This window comes from Arvicola amphibius, chromosome 15, assembly GCF_903992535.2.
Source record: "Arvicola amphibius chromosome 15, mArvAmp1.2, whole genome shotgun sequence".
NCBI classification, from domain to species: Eukaryota; Metazoa; Chordata; class Mammalia; order Rodentia; family Cricetidae; genus Arvicola; species Arvicola amphibius.
In genome coordinates this window covers 5,298,806-5,315,535 of record NC_052061.1, presented here as the reverse complement: position 1 = coordinate 5,315,535, position 16,730 = coordinate 5,298,806, and the positions used below count along the sequence as shown (strand labels likewise).

Here is a 16,730-nt window from a genome sequence, read left to right as displayed (position 1 = left end):
CCTCAGCCTTCTAGATCCCCCGTCAGGTGTCACCCCAGAGAGCCCTGTTCTCATGTCCCTGTCCCCTCATGGAATTCTAGGAAGGCAGGTATGATGTCATGGTGTTGATGTGTATTCTCAAGAACCAGTTTCAGGCTCAAATAGGTAACTGAAGATCCAGAGAGCCTGTCCCTTCCCTGGTGGACATGGTGCTTAGAATACCCTGCTGTGGGACTGCTCGCTTTATCCTGGCCCCGAGCCTGAAGCTTGCTGGTGAAGCCATGGAAATGGCCTCATAATTCCCAGGTGTCCCATACTTCCCTTCCTGGGCCCACTTGTGGAATAGAGCACCCCAAAGCTGCTGCCCTGGGTTCCCCCTTCACTTCCCTATGCCCTCACTCCTCTCTTTTTCAGGCGTCAAGCGCCCTTTTCAGAGCTGTGGGTCCTCACCCCGCCGGAAGCACTGCAGGAAGCAGCAGCTAGGTGAGTTATGGGAGTAGGGACCCCTGCATAAGACTGGGTTGCCCTGACGTTGATCACAGACAGGTTCTGGGCCTTGTCCCTGGCTGAAAAGCTTCTGAGGTCCAGAGGCTTGTTTTCCAAGCCTCCAGGAGAGAGCTACTGAAGATTCTAAATGAGCAGAGGAGAATAAAAGGCACTTCAAGGGCAGATTTGTCACATAGGCTCTTCCAGACTGTCCTCAAGGTTGTGGGAGCATCAGGTGGTAACCAGTGTAACCTCAGGCCTGGGCCTTCAGTGGCCATGTTGGAGGGTGAGTGAGGATGGAGGTGATAAAGGTGCCTTGGCGAACCCCCAGATAGGAGCTCCTTGGAGACACAGAGTATCTAGGGTTGCCATGGGGAAGAGGAGAGGGGAAACTTCCTTCATCCTCTGCCAGTAGTCCCAGAATAATCCTTGGCCCAACCCTCACATGCATATATACGTCACCAACTATGGGCATAACCAGAAAATTTATGTCTGTGCAAAAATAGACCACTACTTCAGTCCTTCTGGGCTGGAGGTGGGGCTGCATCTTCCCAATGAACTCAGGAAGGAAGAAAGTAACACCTGGCATAGCAGGAGCCCAGTTCCCATGGTCTGATTGACTGGTGCACAAGCCTGTCGTTTGTTGGTGCCCACTCTCAAGGGAAGGATGCAGTTGCCTTTGTCATCTTAGAGCTGGTCCCCATAGATGTTGCAAAGCAAGCAACCTCCCCCAGTTTACTGAAAACAGCATCACCTGTATTGCCCTGGAAGAGAGAGTTGTGACCCAAGGGCCCATCCCCACCTCCCTGAGTAAGAGGCTTCGGAGCCTGTGTTGCTCTGCAAACCCATTCTGTCTGGAGCTCTGTGTGACCTAAGAACTCCTTGTGCACTTAATGATGCCCCAGTGCCCCATAGCTGGGGACTAAGGCAGTAGCAGCCTGATCAAGGGGTCCCAGGATGTATGTCGAGTGTGAGAACTCCTGCCTTCATCCACTGCTGTGCCCCTTGCAGCAGCTGGCTGAGAAGTATCTGAAGCTCCTGAAGACTTCTGCCCAGCAGCACCATGGCGGTGAATGCCCCAGGAGCAAAGCCTACTCATGCCTCCCCACAAGTCTACATCCCCCCAATTATACAGTGGAGCGCGGGCTACAGCACCCTTGGACGTTTCAGGAGGGGGCTACTAAAAGAGACCCCGATGGCCACAGATGACACTGATGTTGAGCAGCCAGGATCTCTTCAATTTCAAGGCCCCCAACGGGACCTCGAGTGACAGTTCTGCTGGGAAAGGCTGGGATGGGCAAGAACCACGCTGGCACGTCGGCTCTGCTGGAGGTGGGCTGACGGTCAGAGCTGGGACCGCTTCCGGGCTCTGTTCCTTTTGAGTTCCGCCGGCTCAACATGATCACACGTTCGCTGACCCTGCCCCAGCTCCTTTTTGATCTGTACCTGAGCCCCGAGTCAGACCCTGATGCTGTTTTTCAGTACCTGGAGGAGAATGCCCATCAAGTCCTACTGATCTTTGATGGGCTGGACGAGGCCCTCCATGCTAATGGCCAGCTCCACGGGTGCTGACAATGCAGGCTCGGCCCTCGCCCTCTTTCTCCGACCTCTGCCGTGGGACCCTCCTGCCAGGCTGCTGGGTGATGACCACCTCTCGTCCAGGGAAACTGCCTGCCTGTGTGCCCACAGAGGCCGCCATGGTGTACATGTGGGGCTTTGATGGGCAGCGGGTAGAGAAGTTACGTCAGCCACTTCTTCAGTGACCTGCTGTTACAACGAGCTGGCCCTGGCAGAAAGGAGAGCCAATGAACGCCTCCGGGGAATGTGTGCAGTGCCTTGCACTGTGCAGGGTCGCCTGCATCCTGCCTCGGCCGTCTGCTTCCCTGGAAGCCCTCCAGGGCAGTCTACGGCCCTCCTGCCCACCGTAACCCAGCTGTTTCCTGCAGATGGTGGAAACATTTAGCTCCCATGGGGACTCTGCCTGCCACGTCCTTGTTGGGCCTTGGAAAGGTGGCCCTTAGTAGACTGGATATTGGGAAGGTCATTTTCTCTATGGAAAAAGACATTAGTCCTTCCCTGATGGCTTTTGGAGCTGCCCACAGCCTCCTGACCTCCTTCTGTATTTGTACCAGCCCTGAGCACCGAGAAATAGGCTATGCCTTTGCCCACCTTAGCCTGCAAGAGTTCTTTGCCGCTCTGTATCTGATGGCCAGTGACACCGTAGACGAAGAAACGCTCACCTACTATGTCACACTCAATTCCCACTGGGTGCTGCGGACCAAAGCTAGGCTGGGCCTCTCCGACCATCTCCCTACCTTCCTGGCAGGCCTGGCATCCCACAACTGTCGTGCATTCCTTTGCCACCTGGCTCAACAAGAGGAAGCCTGGGTGAGCTCCAGTCAGGCTGCTGTTGTTCAGGTGCTGAAGGGAAGCTGGGCTAGCCGAAAGCTTACGGGGCCAAAGATGATACAATTGTATCACTGTGTGGCCGAGACCCAGGAGCTGGAGCTGGCACAGTTCACTGCCCAAAACCCTCCCGGTCCAGCTCTCCTTCCACAATCTCCCACTGACCCGTGCAGACCTGGCTGCACTGGCCAACATTTTGGAGCACAGGGTTGCCCCCATTCACCTGGATTTGATGGCTGCCCGATGGAAGCCCCATTGCCCAGAGGCTCTGGTAGGATGTGGGCAAGTTGAGAATCTCAGGTGAGTCAAATCAGAAGAGAGGCAGGGGGAGGGTGGGGGAGGGCACTGTGCTTTGGGAAAGTGGGAGACCAACCAGTCTGCCAGAGAGACTGGATTCAAGTCTTGACCATCCAAAAAGAATGCTCCATCTTCATTTAGTGTGTAACACTGGTGGGGCAGCTGTGCACCTTGACCGGGCCCTGGAGTCCAGGTGCCATGCGGTTTCTTGACTCTCACGTCCTCTCTGGCAGTCAGGGACTGGAGTGCTGGATCTGGGCTATGCTGCTCAAGGCTGCTTGACTTGAACAAGTTTATGTGTTACCTCCCCGAGGGTGTTTTCTCTGTTACGTGCAGTGACTACTCAGTCAGACAGGCCTCTCAACCTGGCATCTAGGTCCAGAACCAAAGCTCCGTTTCTATCGGTTTAGAAAGAGCAAAGCTGTAGTCCCAGTGTGAGCCTCTCCAGATACAGCGGGGGAAGTTCCTGTTGGAGTATAGGTCTCTGTGACGGACAAGTCAGAAGTAGGTTGTTCAAGTGGGTAGTTTGCTCTGCTTCCATGTGGTCATGCAGGGACCCCAGTCCTTGCCCAGCATCCCTCGACATCTTAGCTGTAGGATCAGTGCTGAGCCATGGATGTCCCTGTGCCCTGACTTGAAGAAGGGAAAAGGTGACTTTAGGAGGAATGTGTTTACAGGTCACCGTGGAGTGGAACACGTCCCTTCCAGTCACGTTGCTTCGCTGAGAACCTAGCCACACATCCACTATGGGCTGCAAGGAGCTGGAAATGTCACTGCTGGCTGGTGAACTACTTCCAGCTTAGAGCGCCATTTCTTGTTCTTCCCCCTCATATCAACGCCAGGTTTCATTTACAAACAGTTATCAGTGTTTAATAGGCTGAAAACACCTCACAGATTTTAGTATATTATTAGCATTGTAACAACGGCAGTTCCATACCTATTGAATTACAGTAGTTTTTTATCACTTAAAATCCTTTTAGACTGATTTGCGAAGTGAAATTGTACCTCTGCTAAAGTCTCTGCCCATTTGATCGTAGCACTTTGTTGTGCTTCTGGTTCTAAGGGAGTGTCTTGAGTCTGGGGAGATAGCTCGGTGTCTGCAAGGGCTTGCTGTAAAAAGCAACAGGACCTGAGTCAAGTCCCCAGCGCCTATGTAAAAAGTTAAGCAAATCCTCTCATGCCTGTAGCAGAAGAGGTGAGGGACAGATACATACGGGATACCCCAGAGCTCACTGTCAGCCAGTCCAGCTTAAGCTAGAGTGAGTTTTCAGGACTAGTTGGGAGAAAAACAAACAAACAACAAACGGAAAAGTATAAAGACCTCTGGCCACTACGTGAGCAGTAAGCTTGCACACATGCATGATCCTTGCTTGTCATGACTGTATATGACTCTCTATATGACTGTATTTCTATGTATAAAGGAGGGGAGAAACTGATTTGGCAGATAAAGAAGCCAATGTTGTAAGCTGTGCTTTCTTGCTACCCCAGCAGCTACAATAACTCGTGCTACAGTGATGGTCCCCATCTGTCCCATGGACACTGCCAGTGGAGTACTGCCCCGCATGACTCATTTTGCTTCTCTCCTGCAGCTTTAAAAGCAGAAAGTGTGGGGATGCCTTTGCAGAAGCCCTGGGCAGGAGCTTGCCTACTATGGGGAGCCTGAAGATACTAGGGTGAGCCAAAGCTTGCAAGCGGAGATATGCAAAGAAGGATATCTGGCATTACCTTTCCTGCATAGTCCTGCACAGACAGATTCCTGGCCAGCCCCCTTCTCCGTCCCCATTCTGCTACCATCTTTGTCCTGTAGGTTAACAGGAAGTAAGATCACAGCCCAAGGCATCAGGCACCTGGTACAGGCTTTACCCCTCTGTTTCCAGCTGGAGGAGGTCAGGTGAGTGGCCTCTAAAAGGGTTCTTTTGCTTTGGGGAAGGGCACTTTCCAGCTCTTAGGATACCCCTGGGGCCTGCATATTCCATCCAAGATGATGAGAGAGAGAGAGGAGAGAGAGAGAGAGAGAGATGAGAGAGAGATGAGAGAGAGATCAGTCTAAGAATGAGGTGGCTAAATCTGAAAAGAATGCCTCTGAGATTCCAGCAGTGCACATATTGGGACCACCTTGGAGGATCATGAGTTTGGGCTCCCTCCCCTTCATTCTGTGACCCTAGAAAAGGTATTACAGCATCTACAACAGAAGCAGGTACCGTGGGGGAGACATAAATGCATACAACGTATGACTTTACATTCTGCACTTGGTACACACTTGCACAAAAATACACACTCAAGCTCAAGGGTGTGTCACATACCTAAATTCACAGATGAGTACATGCATGGCACATGCAGGCAAACTAAGATGCACACACACTGGCCGGGCATATCTGCACAATATACCTCTTGCTTGTGTCTGGAATTGATTGTTTCAGAGAAAGGTGGAACCGGGGACCCTCTGCTACAGTCTTTTTAAAAAATACTTTCTTTTAATTTTATTCGTTTCTTTTTTTGAGATTATAATATAATTACATCATTCTCTCTTCCCTTTCCTCCCTCCAAGCCTCCTATATACCCCTCCTTGATCTCTTTCAGATTTCATGGCCCCTTTTTTCATTGTTGTTGCATCCATATACATAAATGTATATACATATATATATTCCTAAATATAACCCTCTCTGTCTGTAAATGTTGCTTGTTACTTGTATGTATGTTTCCAGGGCCGACCATTTGGTATTGGATAACCAATTGGGGAGACTATTTCTCCACTCCTAGCATTCAGTTGCCCATAGTTCTTTGTGTAGGGTTGAGGTGTCACGGGCTTTCTCCCATCCATGATGCTGTCCTCGTTAGGCTCATGTTTAGGCAGTCATGTTGGCAGAACTATGAGTATAGCTTCTAAACATTGTTAGGAGACACAATCTCAGCAAAATCCTTGGTCTTCTACAGTCTTGTATAGCTCCTTCCTGACGTTCAGAAAGGCAACCCCGGAATCTAAGTAGGCTGGCCCAGGAAGAAGTAGAATACAACACTTACAGACTAGAACACAAGCTGACCAGTCTCTGCTGTTTCCTCTGATGAGTGCCTTTGTTCAGTGGTCACTCTGGTTTGAATGAAGGTTTAAACCATTGATTTTTATTAAAACTCTCTTTTTTTTTGGTTATTGAGTGACCTCAATCTTGGCTCCCATCACCTTTTATTTATTTATTTTTTAATGTCCGCTGTTGCTCTCAATCATTCTCATACCATTTATCCATCTGTCCTTCCAGCTGGGATTTCAGGAAGAGAAAGTGAGGTTGGAGAGGTTGTCCTGGACTCTGGGGAGCTGTGGCCAGAGCTGACACCAGAAGTAGAGTCTTTAGTCCCCCAGAGACTTCAGTGGTCCCCTGGGATGTTGGCAAACTCAGGACTCAGGCACACTGTACACCTGAGGCCTGGAAGCAGGTCACTGAATCACCTTACCTCTAAGACTGTCACCCACCACCTGGGGCTTCCTAGCACCCATCCTTCCCCCCCCCCCCCATCTGAGGGATTAGGTCTTGGTCTCCCTGCAGCTTGCACGACAACCAGCTGAAGGACCCAGAGGTGCTGAGCCTTGTGGAGTTGCTCCCTTGCCTGCCAAAGCTCCAGAAACTTGAGTAAGTGATCTTTACCCTCAGCCAGTCCCTTTTCCTGAACCAAGTCACTCTTTCCTTTGTCGACCATGTCAAGGGCATCCCAGCCCTGACACTTTTGCCACAATTTTGCAGCCTCTGAGCAGAAACCGTTGTCTCCGTGTCAGCGCTGGCTGTCCAGGTGAAGGTTGGCCATCACGTGTCCTACTGTCAGAAAGCTGCAGGTTCAGGTGAGCAGATCTTCAAGGTCTTGGGAAAAGGAAAGGGACAGAGGGAAGCGTGGGATGGGAAAAGAGGAGGTCCCTAGCTTACAAGATCTGTGTGTGCATGCCAGAATCAGCTTAATTCAGAGTGTGGCTTGAATCTGGTGCTTTACTAATAGCAAACGGATGGAAAGTTGCTTGGAGGATGGATGAACAAGCTGCGGAGACAAACGAACAGTAGCTCCGTGTCGCTCTCCGTGGTACTGAAACAATATTAACTCATTGGCTCACAGGTTAGACGTCAGGCTTCTTAATCTGAATACAAATGTAATTCTCATTTTTAAAAGCTCTCAGAGGACATGGGTGATACATAGTGGCAATACCAGGACTCAGGAGGTATTAGGAGTCCCAAGGCTAGCCTCAACTAATAGTGAATTCAGGGCCAGCCTGGTTTACATAACACCTTGTCTTAAAAAAAAAAAGAACCAAAACAAAACTAAACAAAGATGCCTCCCACATCATCTTTCTGACCTTTCAAAGCAGACTCGGGGTGTCAGAGAACTTAGAACCTGTGCTAGGGCACTCTTTCTCATTTATTGTTTCTCTATGGGCCAGGAAATAAACTTTCCCTGGATGGGCAGGGTGACAGCTGGGCTAGTGGTGGCTTCTGGTTCCTAGATATTATGGCTTTGTGTCTGACCCTCTAGGGAGTCGGACTTCATCTTCCTTCTGTCCCCGATCACAGAGACAGCTGTGCAGCAATCAGGGTAAGTAACTCAGGAGGCATGGCCCCAGCTAGTCCTGAGAAGGGGTCTGGGCTGAGAGGGTGAGGGTGGGAACCTAGAGTGGGAATGGGAAGACTCTCCCTACTGCCGTGTGGATTCCTGCTCAGGGCTGGCAAAGCAGTGTTCCCCCTCCCTCCCATGTGTCTGAAGTACATCTGACCCCTGGCTAGAAAGCATGCCCAGGGTCTCAGAGTGAGCCAGGCCTGTAGGGAGAAGGGGAAGAAACTGAAACTGAAAAGTTTTCCAAACTGGAAGAAAGATAAAGGAGAGGTTAGTGAGCCACACCTTAGGGCTGCCTGGGGAATGGGAGGACCGAATGTGTCTAACATGTTCCAGACACTGGCCCACCACCAGCATCCAGATGCTGGCTACACGTGGATCTCCACGTGCCCCCACCACTGGGCAGGTGAAGACATGGAAGGTTCTCCCTCTGAGTGAACACTCCTCCCTGACTATCCCAGCTTCAATCTCCACATCTGTACCATGACCCAGTTGTGCCAATGTCACTCCCTACACCCTCCAGATGTCTAAAGCTCTGACACCCAGTGTAGCCATTGCCAGCCACTGTGACAATGGAAATGAAGTGACTTCAGTCTTATCAGTTGCATGTACCACCCTTCCAGGGCTCAGTAATGGCCACAGGTCACTCCCGTGGCAGATGACACAGTGGGAGAACAGTTCTGTTATTGTAAAAGGGCTCTGTTAGACATTTCAAATCTATAAGTTTATGGAACTTGACATATAGTATAGCCCAAGATTCTCTGCAGTCCCTGGCATTCTCCTCTCCCTGTGTGAAAGTCCGGAAGGGCTGTAGCTCCCCTCTGCCTGGACCTGCCTGTGGCAGTGCATGATCCCTGTCTTCTGAGCCAAAGATCACATCAAAGGGATGCTATCTTGGAGACTTTAGGAAATAGAAACTGAAAAGTCTGATGGGTTATGTGACTTGCCAAAACCTGCACAGCCACATATGGGAGAGACCACATTGGAATGAAGACCTCAAGCCCTTTGCTCCTGCTGCTTCTCCTAGTTGCACCTTGAGTGCCTTCCCGCTCTGTCTTTGGGACTAACTCACCCCGGGAGGTGCTGCAGGCTCTTTAGACCCTAGATGTCAAGCAAAGAGGTTCAGCTCATCGGGTCTGGCTCCTGAGCCCAAGCTAGTGTGTAATCTGTTCTTTACAGAACATCAAACCTACAGGACAAAGACAGCATGAAGAAGGAAAGGCAGAGCCGTAGCCTGGAACTCAGGTACCTCAGCAGGGCCCGCTGCCCTCAGAAATTGATAATGGAGGGATGGCCCTTTCCCAGGGGAGGGAGGAGCACAAGTAGAGCAGATGCAGTGACAAAGAAAGAGCATGCATATGTCAGCAAGAGCTCCTGCTGAATGGGCCCTTGCTATATGTGGGACACTGTGTTCAGAGGTGGCTGGTACTTTGTGGAAAGTCTTTTAGGAACCTCATGAATGACACATATTACTCTAGTTTGGTAGAGAAAAAAACTGAGTCACAGACAGACGAAGTGCCTTGGATAAAATCACTCTTCTACTAGAGGTACACAAACCCCTAGGTCTACACCCTCAGGACTCATCTGACTCAGGACAAGAAGGACCAGGGTTTTCCCCTGACCTCCTCTATTCCTATCCCAGGCTTCAGAGATGTCAGCTCAGGGTCCATGATGCAGAAACCCTTGTGGAGCTACTCCAGAAATGTCCCTGCCTGGAAGAATTGGAGTGAGTACCCTGGAAAGTGGGAGACCTGGGGCAGGAACTAGGGGAGCTTGGCAGAGCAGCCAAGGCTTCACCTTCATGTGGGGGATGTGGTGTGGGTGGCTGACTCCTCAAGAGTCCGGGGACATCCCCTGTCAGAACACCTGTCAGAACACCTGTCGGAACACCTGTCAGAACATCTGTCAGAACACCTGTCAGAACACCTGTCAAGAACACCAGTCCAGTCAGAACACCTGTCAGAACACCTGTCAGAACATCTGTCAGAACACCAGTCACCATGTAGCACTGTCCTTATAGAGCAGGAAATGAAGGCACAGAGGTAAATTTGCTCAAGATCAAACAGGTAGGAAGCGTCTGGTCTGAAGGTCCCAGCCCATCCTCATGAGTCCCGCCACCACTTCCATGACCATCAGTAGAGGGGGACTCCTTCTGCACTTAGGATGACGAATTCTTCACAGGCTAAAGAAGTTCCTGTGATGCCAAGCTCCTGAGCCTAAGAACTGATGGTGGTTATTTCTTAGTGATAGAAAGGGGGCCCCACCAACAATCCCAGGAAGTCCTCTAAGGGATGTGAAGGCAGAATGTTGGGGTGCACCAGGTGGTGATAGTGCACACCTTTAATCCCAGCATTTGAAAGGTAGAGGCAGGTGGATTTCTGAGTTCAAGGCCAGTTTGATCTACAGAGCAAGTTACAGGACAACCAGGGCAAAACCAAACAAAAACAAAACAAAAAATCCCAAAAAAACTCACAAACAAAAAACAAATAGTGGGGTACTATGAAGTATTTAGGGGTGAGTTGGCCCCACTTCAGGGTGTGCTACATAAGTGGAGGGTTACTTGGACGATCAACTCTTGGGTCTCCTTACCTTGTTTTACTGGAAGACTCAGGGGCAAGACTCAAACAATAGCAATGAGGGCCAGTAAGACGACATCAGCAGTATGTGCAACTCGTCCACAAGCCTGGCCATCGGACTTCAAAGTCCAGGACCCACATGATAGAAAGAGCACATATCAATCCCCCCTGCAAGTTGGTCCTCCTCATCGCCTCCACGTGCATGACCCCAACTACAAAAAATAAACATAATTTTAAAAATGATTTAAAGGTCTGGAGAGGCGGCTTAGGGGCTTAGTGCCTGTTGCCCTCCAGGGGGCCCTGACTTCAGTTTCCAGCACTCATGTTGGCAGTTTGCAACTTCATGTAACTCCAGTTCGAGGAATCCAGAACCTTCACGCGCATGGCAGACACTCAGGTTTACAGAACAAAATTTAAAAAGAAGGCATGGTTGTTTCTGGCCTGTTTGCCGTCACTGAGCCTACCCCTCCCCAGTTCCCTCATTTGCAACACAACTCCACCCCACCTAACTAGATGAATAACACCTTCCCAGCCGCCTCACCCACCCTTATTGCCAATCCAATTTAGACGGTCTCAAGCCCGTCTCTTCTCCAGGTTCTTCATCCACTTCCTCTGTTAGAACCTCTCACCTAGTGACCCCATTAGCTCTGGCTCATGGTTTTCCCACCTTCCGCCATGGCATTCTCTTTCTGGCAGGGTAGACTGTATTTCACCACTGCCCTTTACTCCCTCTCTCTTTACCCTCAGAGTAAATAAAGCCCAAATCCTCACATCCTGTGATACCCAGAAGCCTCCCCCAAACTCCCCAACCCCTTTCACCCTGCTACCCTAACTCAATTTCCAGTCTAAACACACTGGCTTCCTCTGGATGCTGATATGCGCTATGTCATGGGACCTTTGAATGTGCTGTTCCCACTACTAGGGACAATCTTTAAAAATCTCTCCCTATCAGTCACCTATAGAACTCCTGGGATTTCCAGCAAGTACTTAAATGAATCAAGAAAGCCTTCCTGGCCCTACACCGGGTTAGATACCCTGGAATTAGGGAGGTTATCACAAGAAGCAGTTATGCATATTGCAGCGTACAGGAATAGGTATAGGTGGGACCTTCCAGTCAGGCTGTCTGGGTTGAGTCCAAGCCCACCCTTGAGCAGGTCCCTTAAGGACTCTGCCTTGGTTTACCCGGCAGGAAGATGAAGAAGATATACGAGTCTCTGCTTCTTCATGGATTGTATGAAATGTGGCATACATGTGGAAGCACCACATGTGGAGCTGGCGACCTGTCCCCTTTAGTTATTATAAAGTTCACTTGTAGGAACGATGCTCGGACTGAAGCGAGAGGGGGCTGTGAGCGTCTCCATGGTGCCTCTGTCTTAGTCTTTCAGGGAACCATCTGGAAGACGAAGGCTGTCGACTTGTGGCAGAGGCTGCTTCCCAGCTGCGCATTGCCCAGAAACTGGAGTGAGTTGCACACCCCAGCGCTGGGTGACAAAAGGAGTCATGGAGAGTCCCATCTGGTCCCTGCCTGCCCCTGTTCCCCATGCCCACAGTCAGCAAGGATCTGCCCAGTGTCCCCTCTCTCCAGCTAAGTGGGCCTCTTGACTGCACCTTGCTCTTGCCTCTGCCCTGAGCCACTAGTAGCCTCGCCATCTGACTCCTTGCACATGGACAGCATGTCCGTGGCACATCTGGCTCGCATGCCAGGTTGTCCTGGCCACAGCTCTGGGAGGCAGGAGCCTTGCACTGGGCCAGAGCTAAGGTACTGAATGGGCGGGTACTCTGCCGCTGGGCCAAGACTTCAGGGGACAAAGTAGTATGTTTGGTTACGGCGTAGGCATAAGTTGTTGGAGTGGTGACCCAAGAAAGCAGGCTGTCTAATGGTGCAGGGCGGGGACAAAGATGGTGTCTAGGTGGGTTGTGTTATGTCTTCCGGTCGTTTGGGTTGAGTAAGGAATAGTGAGGTTGGGGGAAGTGGTTTGGGCTTCAGCCTTCACTATGTCACTCCATAACTTTGAAATCCTGGGAGAGTAATTGAATGTCTCTGGGACTCAGTTTCTCCATCTGTAAAATGGAATTAAATGAGACCATGCACACCTAAAACCCATGGTAAAGAGTCTGCTAGTCAGTCCTGCATGGTCAGCAGTTACTTTGTATACCACAAAACCGAGGCTCAGAGAGAGGAGAACCAGGGGTAGTGCTTATGGGTTAAGCCAGAGAACTTGAAGAACTCTTTGAGAGACCCTGCTTGGGGACCCATGAAAGACAATAATTTTTAAGTCACAATGAGGGAGCAGGAGCTGTCTGCCTGCTGACGCTGCCTCCCTCTCCTCTCCACAGCCTCAGTGACAATGGCCTCTCTAAGACTGGGGTGACCTATGTGTTGAGAGCCATGAGAACATGTGGAGCCCTGAAGGAGATGCATATCAGGTGGGTGCCACACAGGGCATCGTCACTGAGTTCAGGACCAGGTCACCATACCTTCTGAAACTCCCCATATTATTTCTGGCCTCATACCTCAGGGACCCCCAGAAGATGCTGCCTGAGCCCTGCCCAGCCAGCACAGCGGTGCAGTCACTGCCAGTGCTGTGGCGCTCCTCTGGAGAGCTGCCTGCTGCTGGTGGAGCCAGCTGGGAGTGGCAGGGTCAGAAAATGAGGAAACTGCCCTCCAGCTCCTTGCTTCAGTTGGTACAAACTGTACAGTGTCTACTGTGTCCCCAGATCCTGTGGAATCAGGCTGGGCCCTGCCCCTTCCAGCTCCCATCAGTTCCTTCCCAGTTTCTCCTGAGAACAGTCTCCATGTGACATGTCACCCTCCTGTCCCTCTGGTCCAATCTCAGTTCTATCTCTACCAGGATGGGGACAGAGGACATGTGTGAATGCATGCTAGTGCAGCTACCACCTTGTTGCAAGCCTCCTTCTTGGTTCTCAGTTGCATGGAAGGTCTTTATTTTATGCACACTGCCCCCAAAGGGCTGGAGGGAAACCAGATCTCTCACAAGGTAGATTAGGGTCCTCATTCACTGTGGCCACTGAGATGTACTGCATGTCATGAGAGACAGCACCCATATTCTAAGTGCTCCAAGCAATGGAGGAAACCCCCACGCTACTCCACCTGAGCAGGCAGAAGGGGTATGTTCTAGCCTGAGGTACAAACCAGAGCTGGAAGAATATGAAGTCTGTGTAGCAGGAAGGCCTCACACCTCAAAGTCTCAGAGGAAGTCACAGGAAGGGGCTTAGCTTAGACAGGTGTGGTGGCTTGGTGGTCCCACCAGGTCAGGGTTAGACAAGGACCGTAACTCTGTCCCTTGCTCCTCTCTTGTCCACAGCCTGCTGAGCAACACCGTGGTACTCACATTTGCCCAGGAGCCAAGGGAGCAAGAGGGGAGCTGCAAGACGTAAGGACCCAGTGTTCCTACATTCCTCTCTGGGATGGGGCTGTGCCTCTCTGAACCAGGGCGACCTCGACAAGAACTCACAAAGTAGGACTGGAGAATGCAGCTCATATGTAGTGTTTGTTTAATACTGCATGAGACCCTGGACTCAGTTCCCAGCGCTGTACAAATGACACACGGTGGTGCCTAAGACACACGAGACCCTGTCTCAAAAGTGAAAGGGAATTGACCCAAGGGTCAGGCCTTCAGCAGCCTGGCTGGAGACATGGCTCTGATGAGGAAGGAGCAGACTACTGGGAATCCAGTGATGTAGGATCTGGGTAGTATGCAGTCCAGGCTGGAATAGTTAGACAATTATTCATGGGAACTTGGGGGTTTTAAGCCTAAATATGGAGAGTAGCCTGGCCCGGAGCTCTGATTTGGCCAGAACTTCTATCTTCCTTTGGCACAGGATCTTTCAAAGGGATGAGTGACTTCCAGGACATGGCTTAGGGGCTATGAACTCTTGTGTGCAATGTGTGACTCCCCACAAGCTGTAACACAGAGTCTGAGTCTGAAGGCTGGTAGGAGAAAAATGACGTCTCTACCATCGTCTGATGATTGATAATGACAATGATATCAATAGTGACAGCAACCAGGGTGAATTGGGCATTTCCTTATGTGTGCAGCTAGTGTTAGACAGAGAGAACTCATTCGTGACAAATGAGGCCAGTCCCAGGTCACACAGCAGGCTAAAGTTCCCACTGACCCTGGCTAAGGGCAGAGAGGTCAAAGCTGGACAGTGAGTTTGCAATGGACCCTGGAGCCAGAGGTAAGATGCTCAGCCTGGCCTTGCTGTGTGTCCTCCAGGGGTGCACCGCTTCCCAGCTTGGCATCTCCTGCGACCGTTCAGAGATGTCCTGGAGCTCTCGAGAGTCAGGGACAGTAATAATTCTCCTACCTTTGTCCCCAAGCCTCAAGCCCTGCCTCACAGGGCTTGCTGTGTCAAGGAGTTACAGCCTGCAACTTCCTGTTCCCTGCATATCCCATCCCTCAGCCACCTCCCACTGTCTAGGCTGTCCTACCCCGCAGCTTCCTAACCCTGGGCTGGGGAGACTGAATAAAGAAAAGAGGAGCCATGAACTTCCGACCCCCAATTCTGGGCCTCAGCCTGGACTCCTCAGCCCTGCATGTTCCCACCAATACCATCTTCCTTTTGCTTCTCTGCCTGCCTGCCTGCCTGCCTGCCTGCCTGCCTGCCTGCCTGTCTGTCTGTCTGTCTGTCTGCCTGTCTCATTCAGAGGTGGTTTCTTTCTCTACAGCACTTAGTCTCATTTCTCATTTGACTTTTTGCTTCTTGTCTCTGTCTCTGTTTCTCTTTATCTGTGCCCCTCTCTGTCTCTGCCTATGAGTGTCTCTATCTCTGCTGCTATCTCTACTTGTCTGTCTCTGTATTTATTGTCTCTATGGATATCTCCACTTATTTCTATCCCTTTCCCTCTCAGCCCCAGCCCCAGGCCTTGCTGTGTGCCAGTCCTCCTGTCCCTCTCCCCATCACAAACCACAATCCCTCCCTCCTGCCTGTGGGCCTCTCTGCCCGGCCCTGGGGCTGGGGGCAGCTTTCCCCTGGGTACAGTGTCTAGTGGTCACTGCAGAGCTGTGGGTCTGGCCCCTTGTAGGCTGACACACTGTGGCTTCCTGGCCAAGCACATAGAGAGGCTCTGTGGGGCGCTGAGAGCCAACTGTGAGCTCCACCGTTTGGATCATCTTGAGTGAGTATCTACATCCAGGGGGGCCTAGGCGGGACAGTACAGGCTGCTCGGTGATAGCACACAGATGTCCTGTTATTTGGTCCTTAGTTTTCTTTCTCCACTGACGTTAGAGACCTCGGGAAGTGGGGGAGTGGCTTTCCTTCCTGACATCAGGGGCTGGTGGAGTGACCTTCCTTCCAAGTATACATCCCACACTGGTACCCTTTGCAGCCATCCCAGAAGACCACAAATTTTGGAAAGAATACTGGGGAGAGGGATGTGGCCCATGTGTGATGTGCAAAGATTTAACCTAGTGCTTAGATTGGAGTTCCTGGTCCCAGAAGCAGCTGTGTTTCACCACACTTGATACCCGAAAGCAGAACCCACTCCAGAGTCCACTAACCTCTTCTTCTTTTCCAGCCTATCAGACAACTCTCTGGGGGATGAAGGGGTGACCCTACTAGCCCAGCTGCTCCCAGGACTAGGTCCCCTGCAGTCCTTGAAGTAAGCCACTAACTACCCCCCCCAGGCCTCTGTGGGAGGGTTTGTTCTGTGTCTAGTGACGATGTAACCCCGTAGCACATATGAAGCCCCTTCCTCCAGCACCACACAGGCAAATGCTCAACAAGGGCCCGACTGGGGCTCTGCTCACCCTGGCTGGACTGAGCGCTGGCTCAGCTGGCAGAGCTGTGCCCTAGCTTCTGCTTCAGGCCTTCTCCAAGCAGACCCTGTGTCTCTCTGTGGGCTCCCACGGCACCTGGGCTGTGCAGATGTGTGCAGTACGAGAGGATCATGGGAAGCATAAGGGACGCATGAGGACGTTAAGCGATAAACTACTGCCAGCAGTCATTCTAGTCCCTGGTTACAGAAAGAGGGCCGCTTGATGCAACCCCACCTAGGTGGACAGGGAGGATTCATGCGGTAGAAGACACCACGCAGCGTGTCTAGAGTAGCCCAAGTATTCTGATGACCTGATAGAGAGGTGGGAGGCACTTGATGGGGAGGAAGACCTCAGTGGACAAGATCCCCCACACTCTGCCTGCACTCAGCCACGTTCCTGAACTCTCAAAGACCTCGGTTGTTCTCGGCTCTCACAGTACCCTCCTGTTCCCGAGCTTCCCTGGACAGAAATAAGATGATCTCGTGAATGAAGCTGAAGGCCCTGGGTTCTGGCTCTCTGTGCTGCCTGCACTCTGTATGGCCTTGGGAAGTCAGGGCAGAAGCTGAAGCTTCTGAATGCCTCAGTAAATGCAGAAGAATCGGGTGGAGCCAGGCTG

At 51.3% G+C, this 16,730-nt stretch overlaps 1 protein-coding gene across 1 annotated transcript in view; it reads left to right on the top strand.

Moving 5' to 3' along the window:
• Window positions 1-16,730, top strand: part of Nlrc5 (NLR family CARD domain containing 5) — a 78,068-nt gene that overhangs the window by 24,434 nt on the left and 36,904 nt on the right. The window contains 27 exon segments of the mRNA XM_038313150.1: window positions 394-462; window positions 1,478-1,542; window positions 1,544-1,606; window positions 1,608-1,721; window positions 1,723-1,767; window positions 1,769-1,838; window positions 1,841-2,022; window positions 2,024-2,062; window positions 2,064-2,204; window positions 2,206-2,241; window positions 2,243-2,401; window positions 2,403-2,429; window positions 2,431-2,994; window positions 2,996-3,171; window positions 4,758-4,841; window positions 4,976-5,059; window positions 6,708-6,834; window positions 6,935-7,014; window positions 7,678-7,737; window positions 8,935-9,000; window positions 9,398-9,481; window positions 11,709-11,792; window positions 12,669-12,758; window positions 13,658-13,726; window positions 14,573-14,647; window positions 15,115-15,474; window positions 15,874-15,957. Of these exon segments, the coding sequence (XP_038169078.1) occupies window positions 394-462; window positions 1,478-1,542; window positions 1,544-1,606; window positions 1,608-1,721; window positions 1,723-1,767; window positions 1,769-1,838; window positions 1,841-2,022; window positions 2,024-2,062; window positions 2,064-2,204; window positions 2,206-2,241; window positions 2,243-2,401; window positions 2,403-2,429; window positions 2,431-2,994; window positions 2,996-3,171; window positions 4,758-4,841; window positions 4,976-5,059; window positions 6,708-6,834; window positions 6,935-7,014; window positions 7,678-7,737; window positions 8,935-9,000; window positions 9,398-9,481; window positions 11,709-11,792; window positions 12,669-12,758; window positions 13,658-13,726; window positions 14,573-14,647; window positions 15,115-15,474; window positions 15,874-15,957 (3,097 nt within the window).